The following is a 13614-nucleotide window of genomic DNA, read 5'->3' as shown; positions in this document are numbered from 1 at the left end:
TGAAGACCATTATCTAGCTGTGAAGGCCATTAACCAGGAGTGAAGACCATTATCTAGCTGTGAAGGCCATTAACCAGGAGTGAAGACTGTTATCTAGCTGTGAAGGCCATCAACCAGAAGTGAAGGCCATCAACCAGGAGTGAAGCCCATCCTCTAGGTGTGAAGACCATCATCCAGGTGTGAACACCATGATTTAGACGTGGAGGCTATCATCCAGGTGTGAAAGCCATCATCTAAGAGTGAAGACCATCATTCAGGAGTCAAGCCCATCATCCACGCATGAAGGCCGTCATCTCCAGGCCTCCCAAAACTTTTGGCCATATAGTGTGGCTACAACCCTACTATCAGGTCTCTACTCTTTTGCCTGCAACCCCCTTTATTATCAAGATTCTAATACCTGAAAACCAAAACTAAACTCTTGAGATAACGTACGACACTCAATCTGGAATGATTCCAATCTGCACTGAAATTCGTAATGTTCATTGTAAAAATATTTACTTGGAATGTTAAAAAGTCTCAAGAAAAGCGTAGGCAGTCAGGAGATACCAGTGGACGAAGTGCTCTCATTTTATAAAATGCTGGCAACACTTCACTAGTTACAGCAGTTACAGATCATGAAGATAAATAGTCCGTGAAGTTACTTAGCAGGAATCAACTTGGCCAAAAAAAAAAAAAAAATTCCAAAAAAATGTACTATAAAAATATTGCACATTCTTTAGATTCTTTTTTTTCATATCCTTGATAAAAATATTTAAAAACAAAAAGATTTTTTTTTTTCGGAAGGTTGAATATTGAATAACTTATCCAGTGATTGCACCACTGTGCTTCCGCTCTGCTGTTCTTGGTGGCTCTTGTTTCACACGTTCAGCATCTGCAGAGAAGAAGACAAAGTATTAATAAACTTTGGTCAATGGGGGGGTTGGTGGAGGCCATAGAGTTCAGAGATGAGGAGAAGTGGACATGTTTATTTCTTTGGTCATCACCAGAAAAACAATAAAGTTCTGCTTACCCTGAGAACAGCTACAAGACCCGGGAGTTGCTCCATTGTCTGTCTCGGCCACACTTTGATCTCATCTGTTCTTGCATAGGTCCAGCCTGGAAAACAGAAATTTGTTGGTCACCAACTGGGAGAAGAGGCCTCCAACCAACATGTGAGTTCCTTACCGAATACAAAATTTGCACAAGACAAGAAGATTCTATTGGCTCATGGTGCCAACCTAGGTCGGGCATTTAGTAAATGATGGCAAAGCTCAACCCAAACCTCAACCTAACCCCAATTCTAACTTATATCCCTTATCATAGCTCTATACCAACCATTTACCCCAAGAAAACCCCATTCCAAAAAAAAATTCTAACCCCAAATTCCTAATTCCATCCTAATCTCTTTCCCTAACCAAACCTTATCCTTAGATCAACTTCTAGATTTTAATTCCCATCCCAAAATCTATTACAGCCTATTTCCCCAACTATAGGGTCTAACCCCCAAATCTAACTCAACCCAACCCTTACCCAAATCTCACAATCCCTAAACCCAGCTCTGATGTCTAACCCCCATCTTAACTCCATCCCTAAACCTAACTCCAAATTCTAACCCCCAATTTTAACTTCATCCCAACCCCTTGCCCCAACCGAACTCCATCCCTAAACCCATATATAGGGTCTAACCCCCAACTCTAACTCCATCCCAACCCCTTACCCAAACCTAACTCCATCCTTAAACTCAATTTCAACTTCTAACCCCCCATTTTAACTTCATCCCAACCCCTTACCCCAACCGAACTCCATCCCTATCCCTAACTCTAATCCCTAAGGTCTAATCCCTTATTCTAACTCTATCCCAACCCCTTACCCAACCCCATCGCTAAATCAAATTCTAATTTGTAGCCACTAATCCTAATTTTATTCCAACCCCTTACTCTGATCTGACTCCTCCCCTAAAAACTATTCTAACCCCCAATTCTCACTTATTCCAAGCCCTAACCTCTAAATGAAGCCTCTATTCTAAGTTTTAATCTTCACCCCAATCCAACCCCTCACCCACCTGTGACTCTTAAGCTTACCTTATAGCCCTAGGCCTAAACCCTTACCCTAAACTTTACAGCCTAATCTGTAATCCAAACCGCCAACCAATCACTTACACCCACCATACCCAGACATTAACCCTCATACCCAACCATAATTCCTAACGCCTTCCCCTTCTATAGATCTGCCCTCCGGCCTCCCTGTTGAGTTTCCCACAATGTGCATTAGAACCTGCAGCAGGTTAGATAGAGCCCCTCCCCAGCCTGACTGTCCTTGGCTCCACCCTTTTTATTCATTGTAATTCAGTAAGTCATTAAGGCCCAGCATCACATGTGGGCGTTACCTATGCAAATACAGCAACTCTAGGACCGCCCACTGAAATCCCATGTCTATTCAGTTCATCAGCTCAGCCCTGATGGCCCGGCAATCATAACAACAACCTATAGGGGGCAGCAGCACAGACGGGGGGCATTTATATGAGGCTGTACATACCATTTGTAAACCATCACTGGACCCCATGTCACCAGATCCTATATGTGTCAGGTGTACAAAATTCATGGGCTCCCCGATCATAGTCCGATCGATTCTCCTCCTCTTCTTTTTCTAAAGAACAAACAAAAATATGTCTCAATTTTTAATGCTGCAGCCTTGTTTGGTGAAGTATCTGGAAGTATCAACGGATCTGTTGTATTGACAGTTACCCAACAAAGTGGCCCCAAAGCATTATGGGTTACCAATGCGCACACACAATGCAAATATACGTATCTCCTTTCAGGCGAGCTGTCTCTCATTGAAACCTGAGACTGAGCCAACTCATCTGGGAGGAGTCACAGTGATTGGAGGATCAAGGTTAACAAAAATTCAGCTTGAGCTATTGAGGTCTGTAAGCTTTTTTTTTTTTTTTCATTAGTAATTAATTGTAAGCAAATTGTCCTGTAATGTGTTTCTGGGTTTACTAATAATCCACAGCAAAACACCCAGACTCTGAATGTGGCCGATAGGGAACATCTGGAAGGCACCGAGGCCTGCAGAGTTTGTGTGGCCCTGATAAGAAGCAGTGGTCGCAGTTTTCTTAGGGTGGCCCCATGTTATCTGCGCTGCAAGGACACGTTTACATCCTCTGCGGTCATTCCCCAGCACAATGCCCCCCCACCCCCAGCTTGTGAATTGTCAAAGTGTAAAGAGAAGCAGCAGGGTTGGGCCTTCCTGTTTTTACCACACAAGCACCTCTTCCTGTGTAAATTCAAATCGTCACCTATCTGCTTCTCAAGAACTTACGTGGGGATGTCAATTTGCAGCAGCACAAATGTCCGTGGGTGTCACGACAAAATTAGGAAAAAAAAAAAAACATTTTTGGGCCACGTCCCCTGTGCAAATGCCCGTGTGGACCCAAAGCTGAGACTCTGTTTTCTGAGCCTGCAATAAATTTTCTAAGTAGATCTAAGGCTGTGATCAGACTGGTGGTAATAACAGTGATTGACGGGCGATGGCACCTCGGTAGTGCCAACCAGCATTTAAACATTTGACAACTGCTCACTACCGCCCCATTCTCCCTATAGGTGGTAACAGGTAAGACGTTTCTCGTAGGGTCTCACCCAGGGGCACAGAAAATGCTCGCTTAGAATTCAAATTAACACACGTTACAATCTGGCCAATCACCTTTAGATCCACTGATAACTATGCAAATCAGGTGCCTGCATGCAAATTAACCAGCTTTTAGCATTAGTGGTCATTCAACATAAAACACCCAGAATGCTCCAGGTGACCCTAGACCATGTGATGCCATGCCTAGGCTTTAAGTCACATGATCACATAAGGGAGTTTTTTCTTTCCAGATGATTTTAATTTTAATGACAGCTTCAGTTAATGATGCAGGGTGACAAATAGGCAATCAGCCAAACAGATTTTATTTTCAGGGGCCACTTTACTATAAACATTTTTTTTTAGCAGAATACCTTTCATTAGAATTGTGAGGAGGTCTGAACTTTGCTTGACCTCTGAGTGCCATCTAAAGCCCCCCTCCTATCTTAACCTACAAGGTGCAATGATATAAAAAAACCTTGGCACTGAAGAGGTTAATGGGAACTGCCTGGGTAGGGCAAGGTCGGATATTTTCCCAGAAGGAAGAAAAAATGCCAAACATCCCCGTGGGAATGAGGAGGGCCGAAGGCATCCTAGCTGGGCCGGAGAGAGGTAAACAGCACGTGAATGATTAAACTGAAATAATTGAGCCTGATGGGTGAGAGCACAAATTACATCTGACCTGTGAGGGGCCCGTACAACCTACAAATATGGGGGGAAAAAAATGATGGGCCGGCCTCAGGCTCTTCTTTCCGGGGTGGGGAGAAGGGACTGAAATCCATGTCCCAGGTTACTGAACTTAAAGAGTAATGTATCCACAAGGTCACCATGAGAGACATGTAATTCTTTGGTAAATGATCCTCAGGGGAGGTCACTATCATTTTTCTCCGCCCACTACCTATAAAAGGACCAATCATTCATTGCTCCCCGTTGGATTGGGCGGTCTTTTCTTACCGGCTGAGGTTTCTCTACCACACAGCAGCCCAGCTTGTGCCAGAAGTCGCTCATATTGTCAGAGACGGCCAGCTTGGTTGGAGTTCTGATCGACCGACGCCGCAAGGCTTCCTGGTATGAAAATTTTAGAAATGGAGAGGAATGACACGGGGTCACTGCATGAGACGGCAAACCACGTCCCGACCAATCCAGAGGTGCGAAGATCTGGCTGTTGTTTGTGGATGTTCCTGAAATACAAAAAGGTTAAAATGTAAATCCGGCAAAAATAAAAAGACACCACATAAAATAAAAAGACACCACATAAAAAGGCACTTCCTGTTCTAGGGTGACAACCCTCGCTGTACTGTATCTTTTTGGGAGAAGTGTTGTCACCTTGACAATATTTCTGGCAGGATCAACAGGGTTTTTTTTGTGGTTGTCAGGCAGATAACAAAACAATTTTAATGGTAGATAAAATCCAGAAAGCAAATTGCAGAATGTCATTGTTAGGGTTACATATGCTTCAAGCCCTGATGAAGGTTCCTTAGGACACCTGAAATGAGTCGTTTTTTTTTTTTTAATAAACTTTATTCAGACTTTGTCTCCTTGTCACTGTCTTTCTTTGCAGATTCTTAAAGAGCCCATCCTGCACTTTAAAGCTTATTCAGTCAGGCTGACACAGGGTTAATTATTTTTTCTGCACCTCTTGAAGCTAGAGGATCACCATGACATGCACACAGCTGGTATTTGCTGCAGCTCGGCATTGAAAGACAACATTTTTTTTTTATTGTGTTACTCGTATGTCGTTAAAACTTTGAAACAGGCCAATAAAATGAAATTACAAAGTTAAAAAAAACTTTCGACCAATCAGCAAGCAGCGTTTTGTTTTACAACCATTCCGTTTATAGGGTCGGTCCACCCAATGGTATAATCGATGTGAAGGTGCAGCAGGGGAAGCAGGAACAGCCAATCCCTGAAAGTGAGTGAATGGGATCAGGCACTTGGGGGTAGGAAGTCTGACCAATGGCGGGTCATATAAGCAGCCATGATTCTAGACTCCGCCCTCAGGGAACCTCCTGTAGCAAACCAGGTTTTATATCAATAATAAATATTTCTATGTACCACAGAGATGATTGTGGTGCTCATAGCCCCTCCCTCGTCTTGTCCCAAGGGCCCGGCTCTATTGTCTGAAGTGTAGGGCTGAGTGTCAGGAAGTCGGAGAACGGTGTCATTCCGCGACAGAATACACAATGGACTCAGGAAACCTGCGCCTTGAATTCCTTCAACTTTTTTTTTTTTTTAGAACAAACGAAGCAGAAAAAGATGGCGTGGCCCCCATTGTGCTTGAAAACAAAATAGCAACATGTGGGCAAATATTATTATTTTATATTTATAGGAGCTTTGTCTGTATTTCATGCATGAAAAGGTGAGCCGGAGATGTAAAAATAGTCTGCAGCCTGGCCCCGCCCATTCAGTCCTTACCTGTCTGTGCTCCAGGCAGATATAAAAGACATTGTAGCTCCACCCCATTCCTTAATCCCACCCCCAAAGGATTCACCCCTTTCCTTGACCCCACCCCCAAGGAACACTGATTATTTATTTCTACAAAAAACCTTACTATGTGAGTAATGTACTTTAATATGTATTGAGCATGAAATTCTACAGTAGAAGTCACCCAAACTCCCCCTCCACCCCAAAACAAGTACGGGGTGTGGCCATCCTGGATGTGACGTCATCAGCCGCAGCTATCACTTTTAGCTACCAATCAAGTGACTCTCTGTTGTATTTTACATTGCTTCTTCCTTGGTGGCTACATAAAGGTTATGTAGGGAGGTTAGGAGAAGAGGAGCTGGGCCAGCACGGACAGTAATTTATACTAAACACTAATGCGCTAAATTCATGCTAGGTAAAAACACCACAGGGGCATGAATAGCCAATTCTGTTACGTTTGCAGCTCGGAAGGGTTACTATCATTTGCCCCGCTTCCTGCCGTGTCACCAAAAGAGGAAGTGAGGGTAAATCTCTCTAACTTGCCTTATAGATGGATGGCTTTAGTTGGGGATTTATTGGCCCCATGCTGGTTTGCAATGCTGTGAAGGCTGCCGAGCCAAAGTCACTTCACGGTACAGGCCACCAGATGCCGCCTTCTGGTCATGTGTACAAACTCGGCGACGGCGGCGACCTTTGGCTCGGCACGGCCTGTCATTAATCTGAGATTTGTAAAGGTTCAGTGATAAGACAAATCGGTCACGGGCTGCAGTTATGTAATGTCAATGTCCCCTCCCAACCCTTCCTTCCTCTGTACATTCCTCCCATGGCGTATTCTACATTTATGTTATGAATGTCCTAGCCGGTCGAGGTTCTTCTAGGTGAATGCTGCCGTGTGAATCTTGGTGCCTGTGCAGTTTTGTGTTCACAAATGTCTGACACAGATCAGCCCCTGGTGCACAGAGCACCAGAATTTCTGTGTCACCTCTGAGCTGAGAAGTAGATGGGGCCCTGGGCGATGCCTGAATAATGATGGTGCCGTCCTTCTGGAGGGGGGGAAAGGTGAAGGCATTGTAAGGGGGGGCCCATTCATATGATACTTCTGATGACAGGTTCTCTTTATTTCCTATGATTATAATCAGATTATTATAATTAGTTTTTTTATGTTTACCCATAAACAAGGAACACGGCCACACGTCAGCATCGCCTCTTATGAAATCCATTTATTTTTCCCGAGATGCTGCATTTCGGGTGGCGAGGGAGAGCTGCTTTGACCACAAACATCACCTATTTTTGCAGCCGTCTCCCGTCCAGTTTCCTCTGAGGAGCTGGGCCGCAGCGGGAAGAGACTGACCCTCACAATCGGGCCCTTTGTGTATTCATGCTCTGCGAATTCCAGCCCTGCCAATGGCGACAATGACCTCAAACACGGCCTGAAGGAGCCTCTTCCAAAGCTAGGGGGAGGGGTGATGGGAGAAGAGGCCCCAGATTCTGATGGCCGGTGGGTATCATGCAAATAGCCGGTTTTTATGGGGGGTGGGGGGCAAAAAAAAGGGCCCTTTGCAATTTTTTATTAAAGGAGAAATCCCCATGGCCACCTTGTCATTTTCAAATCTCACTGGACTAAGAACAACCCCTCTTTATTGAGACTTTTTGTTGTCAAAGCCCCGCCCCCTGCTGTGTATGCCACTCCCACACCAACACCACCCCAGAGGAGCCTAAACGTGTTTAAATGTGACACCAAATCAGCTACAGATGGGAATTTTTTCTTATCCATCCACAACCAGAATGGTCCCTTGCAAGGGCAACTTTTTAAAAAACTGACGCAGGACCACGTCTGCATTCCCACACACCGGCATGTGCTGCGCCCCGGCACTCCTTACACTTGTAGGCATCTTTAAGAGAAACCCCTACGTAACGTTATCTTTTCCTACAATCTGGAATCCTGGCAGCCGGCTACCAGGAAATTCCAGACCGGCAGCGGCCTTTTTACCAAAATCAAAAACAGCCCTATGATTGGAAAGGGAAGTGATCTCACGGAAGCAGAAAAACGAAGGGCCACAAGGGTAACACTCGGAATCTGCAATAAAACTTTAGGGGAACATCCCTTTATAAACACAAGCTATAAATACCCTTTTATTTCCCGCCAAGGGTTATTAATAGGTCAGGATTTTTGTTTTTTTTAAAGCTGTTCGGACAAATATAAATATTTGGGTGAGAATTTTCTTTTCTTCCCTTTGAATTTGTTATACCTATGCAAAAAAAAGTTGATCCTGCCAAAAATCTTGCTAGCTGACAACTTCCTGTCCTGCACTTTTATCTGTTACATTGTTTCCATTGATCACTAAGGACTTCAGATTACCCCAGCAATGTTATGGAGGGAGTAAAGAGGGGGCTGTAGTCCCGTTCTAGGGTGACAACGCTGCTCCTCCTCCGTTACAGCACAGTGAGCGTTGTCACCCAGGACAGGAAGTGTATTGCAGGCAGGATCAACAGGTGCAAATAAGGGAAAAGGATTAAAGACTGAATTCCTAATATGCTAATAGACCTTGCAAGACTCAAAACAGGGTGTGGACGGATTATTGGAAACGGGAAACAATGGGCACAAGTGGGCTGTGTATACAAAACATTCACAATTCATGTCCCGGCGTCCTCCACACCAAAGAAATGCCTAGCTGCAATTTTTTTTTTTTGGTGACACGTTTAGTTTAAACATACATTGTGGTCCTGTTATGAGATCATCGGAGCGTAGGAGGATTCACATAACACCTTCCCTCTGACTCCATATAACCACTTCCTGTCTGTCACCCTGAGACAATAGTATGCGTCCCCCTCCCCCCACCCAGTGACTCAGACACTCTCCTGGTTTTTAAGAGATTTGTGCAATTTTTGACACAATTACATTAAAAAGATTTACTTCAAATTATTCAAATGATAAGATAAGTTTCCGTTTTGAGGTGGTGCAGCTTCTGGCGCATTACCCATTCATGATTTTAATTTTCTGATGGTGACACTTTCACCTTCCTGAGATAAAGACCGGTCCCTGCTCCTCTCTCCTTTTGTGCAGTATGACTGGTCCTGACTCCGCCTCTTTTTGTAATTTTCCATGGGAAGGCCAGTTCCCTGGCTGTTATTACCATTCTCAAATAGACCTGATGGTCCGGCTTGTTCCTGGACAGCCAATCAGCTAGTAACAAAATCTTTCCAACACCCCTATGAATGATGAACCTCCCCTTTTTGCCAGGTATATAGGTCAATTTTGATATTACCCGTGCATTTTATTTTTGTTGCCTTAAGGCTACTGGCTACACCCCCCAGGAGTACCGGCACTTCTTTTTCCCACGCAGCGTACTGCCGACTCTGCAAGTTGTATTTGTGTGGAATTTGAATGAGGCCTATACCCTAAAGCTCTATACATCAAAGGGTTTCTCATTACTGCAGCTCCTCACCTGCTTCCGTTCTGTAGATACAGAGGTAATACGGAGGATGGAAGAGGTCTTTGATCACATGACCAGTCTAGGATCTAGTCTGGTCGCAGCTGGGGATGCCACATTCTATGTAACAGGTTGGCTATACATTGAGCGATTTACAGGAGCAGGGGGATAAACTTTCCAAAAACTGTCATGGCCGACTTTCTTTTTCTTTCTGGCTTCTTCTAGTACACAGGCCTCAACCTGCCTTCCTAAAAGGACTCTGGGTCCACGCCCGAAGGTCGCGAACAGAACCTCCGTGACATCACCAACTGCTACGTGTTAGTCAGGCTGCGCTTTCCTTGCCGGGACCTGCTCCGGTGTCCTCTCTCCTTGCCCTGCGGCAACAGCTTGGCCTGTACGGACGCGTCCCGGGAACTTTCCTGCACCTCAGTGGAATGACTAGTGCTTATGTTAACATTATGATGATGCAGTAGGGAGGATCATGTGCCTTGTGTCTGGATCACTAAGCATGCCAAAAAGCAAGGCCTTCACCTGCTTTTCTTTCCAAAGAGATGGCACCATGTTTGTTCAGGCATCAGCCAGGGTCATCATCTACATCCTGGACTGGGATGGCAGCTCAGAGTGGTGGAAAGTATTGTGAAGGGCAGAAGAATACCCATGAACCTTTATGACAGGTGGCAAGAGAACCTCACTAGTTTAAGAGACACTCATGAATGCAAACTAGTACCTCCCCACTGTTCCTGGGCCCATCATTTTTTAGATGGAGCACTGGGGAGAGGTTACCTGACCTTCATAGCTTAACCTTAGACAGCTGTCACCACAACTACAGAGAAGTTTGACCTAGAACCTTTGCAAAGGTGGCAACATTTTGAATTTCCTCTCACTTTTTGTCTAAGAGAAAGTGGACACAAAGTGGGGGGATATCCACAGTAGGGACAACAAGGGCAATAATAACCTAACAGAGGGTCTAATGTAACCTTTCTCAACCAAGGTTCTGTAGAACTCTATAGAGATCCTCCAAAGGTTGGTAGGGGTCCATTCTTCCCCCTGACCACCAGTGAAAGAAAACTATTTTTCCCATTGACCAACAATTTGGGGAGGGGCCTTGTTCAATTAATCACCAGTGTAAGGGGGAGGGCCTTCTACCATTTACCACCAACGTAAGAAGTCTTCTTCTCACCAGTGGCCACCAAGGTAAGAAGTCTTCTTCTCACCAGTGGCCACCAAGGTAAGAAGTCTTCTTCTCACCAGTGGCCCAATAACCACCAACATTGGATGTCTTCTTTTCACCTATAACCACCAACAAAAGAAGTCTTTTTCTCACCAATAACCACCAACATTGGATGTCTTTTTCTCACCAATAACCACCAACGTAATAAGTCTTCTTCTCACCAATAACCACCAACATAATAGGTCGTCTTGTCACCAATAAACGCCAATGTAAGAAGTCTTCTTCTCACCAATAAACACCAATGTAAGAAGCGTTCTTCTCACCATTGACCAACGTAAGAAGTCTTTTTCTCACCAGTAACCACAAACGTAACAAGTTTTTTTCTCATTCTCATTGTGAAAAGGTTTTCTTCTACTGACTACCAATGATAGAAGGGTCTTGCCTCATTGACCACCAACATAACAAGGGTCTTCTCTGATTAACCACCAATGTAAGAAGGTTTTTCTCACCATCAGTTTAAGACTGGTCTTCTCTCAATGACCAATAATATTTGAATGATTTCCTCTCATTGATCAACAATGCAACAGAAATCTCCTCCATTGATTATCAGTGTAAGGAAGGTCTTCCACCATTGATCATCAATGTAGGAAGGGTTTTATACCCATTGACCATCAAAACCCCTGGGTGTCAAACCTGCCAAGTACGGCACCTTTCTTTTCTATCTACTTACCGTCCTTGTTAATGTAAAGTCGGGTATAGAGATAAAAACTAATCAGCAGGGGAAGCTATTGAAATCTTTGAAAACTATTTTAAGGGTTCCTCCATGTTAAGAGGGTTGAGAAAGTCTCGTAGCCCTTCCCTAGTCCATCCACATGAATATTTCATTCCTTACACCCTAAATGCTCCTAAAAACATGATGACCTAAAGCTCCTAAACCATCATGGCTGTCCTCTCTGCCACCTTCTACTGGAAACGGTATTCTGCTTAGTTTGAGGTCAATGGGTTGGGGCAATGACCTCATGGTGTAGATTTAGAAAATTCCCAGCGATATAATAATTATAGGTGTGAGTCAGTTGAGCTCTGCCCGCAGTAAATAAGCACTTTGCTTGCACAGACAGCCCGTCCCGGCTCCCTACTAAATCCAGCAAATCTGATGGGACAAGTCTACAGAACCGGCTGTGTCTGCTGACCGCAGCGAGACCTCTGCTGCTTCCCATCAACCGAAAACCAAGCCATCACCATGCCGCAGGGGTTTACATAGGAAGATTCCCAAGAGAATGAATACAGAGAATTGTCTATGCAACCTGCACCATTCTCCATCATGGTCAACCATAGGGATCATTGGATGTTTTTGGTCATCTTTTTGAGAGCCCAAAGGTGTTCTGGTTTGACATCATTTTCGACTGGTGGGCTTTCAATATAAAATCTCACCTAGGGTGTAAATATAAAAATTCGAAAAGTTTTAGGGGGCTTTGTTCCAGATTTGGGGGGGAATGCATTGGCCTGCAAAGCTGTACGCCTTTCAGTAGTAGACGGCATTCACGTATCCAATCCAAAAAATAACCAATACATTGTATGGAAACCCATGATATAAGGGTAGGGTACAGGGTGTGTTTAGTAGGAGGTCATTGCTGTTTTTGGACCGGCCACCAATGGTGCTGATGCAACGATTGGGACGATGGGAGGAGTTATCCTTACCTGGGTTCCCAACTCCACCAACATGCAACAAACACACGGAGGATCTAATGCTCCAATACAATTTTTTTTTATTTTACATTGCAGCAGGAGAAAAAAAAAAAAGATGCTCGCTGGTGATTCAGTCTAATTATAGCTGCAGCGCCCCCTATAGGTAAAGCCAGGATCAGACATACTGAGCCATGGGTTAATGTAACACATTTATATATTATCTCCCACATGACTCCCCCTCTCTCCAAACAGCCAGCACTATTTTTTTTCAGGAATCAATCTACTTTCAAGACTGACATGCAGCTCAGAGACTAGATAATCCTGCAAAGCCCCTGCAGACGCACGTCAGAATTGCGATTATTTTGCAGCCAGGCAAATCTCTGACAAAAGCATAGTCGCTCTGTGCATTGTCGTGGGCCACTTACAACACCAGGGCGTGGATGGTAAAGCAATGGGGGTGGATGGGCCAGGGAAATCTATGAAGAATAAAGGATTGCACATCGTTTCCTGTCCTTTGAACACAACAAACCGGCCTATGTGAGAAACATAAAGGAGCCTTTTTTTTTTTTTCTCTGCGCGGATACAATGGAGACATCTCATCTTGTGTAACAAACACATGATGAAGAGTGGAAAGTTATTTTAGCAGGAAGAGGAATCTGCGGGTTGGCTAGAAGACGCCTACAAAGTTTTATAAAGCAGAAAAAAAAGCCACTTTTTGGACAGCACGGGCAACGGGGCCATTTTTATGGGTCAGGCTAGTTGGATATTGTACGTGGGGTCGAGGTTATGCCCATGGCACAGCTTACCCTTGGTTGACCCGTTCTGGTTCAATTATACATTTCCCATTCTAAGACATGCAGCTGCGTTAGAATAAAACAGGAAAAGGCTGCGTTAGTCCAATGTACTTTAGTAGGACGTGAGCAGCCTGGACCACTTCAAGGTTCTCCCCAGGCTCTTTTAGCTGGGTGCACCGCCCGGCACTTTTCAGTAACCTCCCGTCTGGTTAGTTAGAACACTGCGCTTGTATCCTCATTTGTTTGCTGGGATTTGTGGTGCCCCCAATGCCGGGTCCTTGAAGTTTGGCCAGTGACCACACATTGGGCTCAGCTTGTTTGGAGATTTCCCAGCTCGGGCCGATATATTTACATTTAAAAAGAGCAGACCGTGCACCCTGTGACCCAGACAAAAATCCTTCTTCCGCTTTGACATCTCTATGCCTCGGCTGTGCAGCTATAAGAGACTTTTGTGCAGTCACAGTGCAGACAGAGGATGTCAGCGGAAGCATCTGGGGGGGGGGGG

The 13614-nt window shown here is 44.6% G+C and overlaps 1 protein-coding gene across 1 annotated transcript in view; it reads right to left on the bottom strand.

Moving 5' to 3' along the window:
- Positions 1-475: 475 nt before the first annotated feature.
- The window catches only part of CDC42SE1 (CDC42 small effector 1), a 17122-nt gene continuing 3983 nt past the window's right edge, over positions 476-13614 (bottom strand). Inside the window, exons 2-5 of the mRNA XM_072427425.1 lie at positions 4558-4784; positions 2515-2625; positions 1010-1095; positions 476-871 (exon numbers count right to left, since the gene is read on the bottom strand). Of these exons, the coding sequence (XP_072283526.1) occupies positions 1021-1095; positions 2515-2625; positions 4558-4611 (240 nt within the window). The 5' untranslated portion in view covers positions 4612-4784 and the 3' untranslated portion in view covers positions 476-871; positions 1010-1020. The remainder of the gene's footprint in view (positions 872-1009; positions 1096-2514; positions 2626-4557; positions 4785-13614) is intronic.

This window comes from Pyxicephalus adspersus, chromosome 12 (genome assembly GCF_032062135.1).
Source record: "Pyxicephalus adspersus chromosome 12, UCB_Pads_2.0, whole genome shotgun sequence".
Taxonomy (NCBI): domain Eukaryota; kingdom Metazoa; phylum Chordata; class Amphibia; order Anura; family Pyxicephalidae; genus Pyxicephalus; species Pyxicephalus adspersus.
The sequence above is the reverse complement of the archived record's forward strand: the minus strand, read 5'-3'. Positions and strand labels throughout refer to the sequence as shown.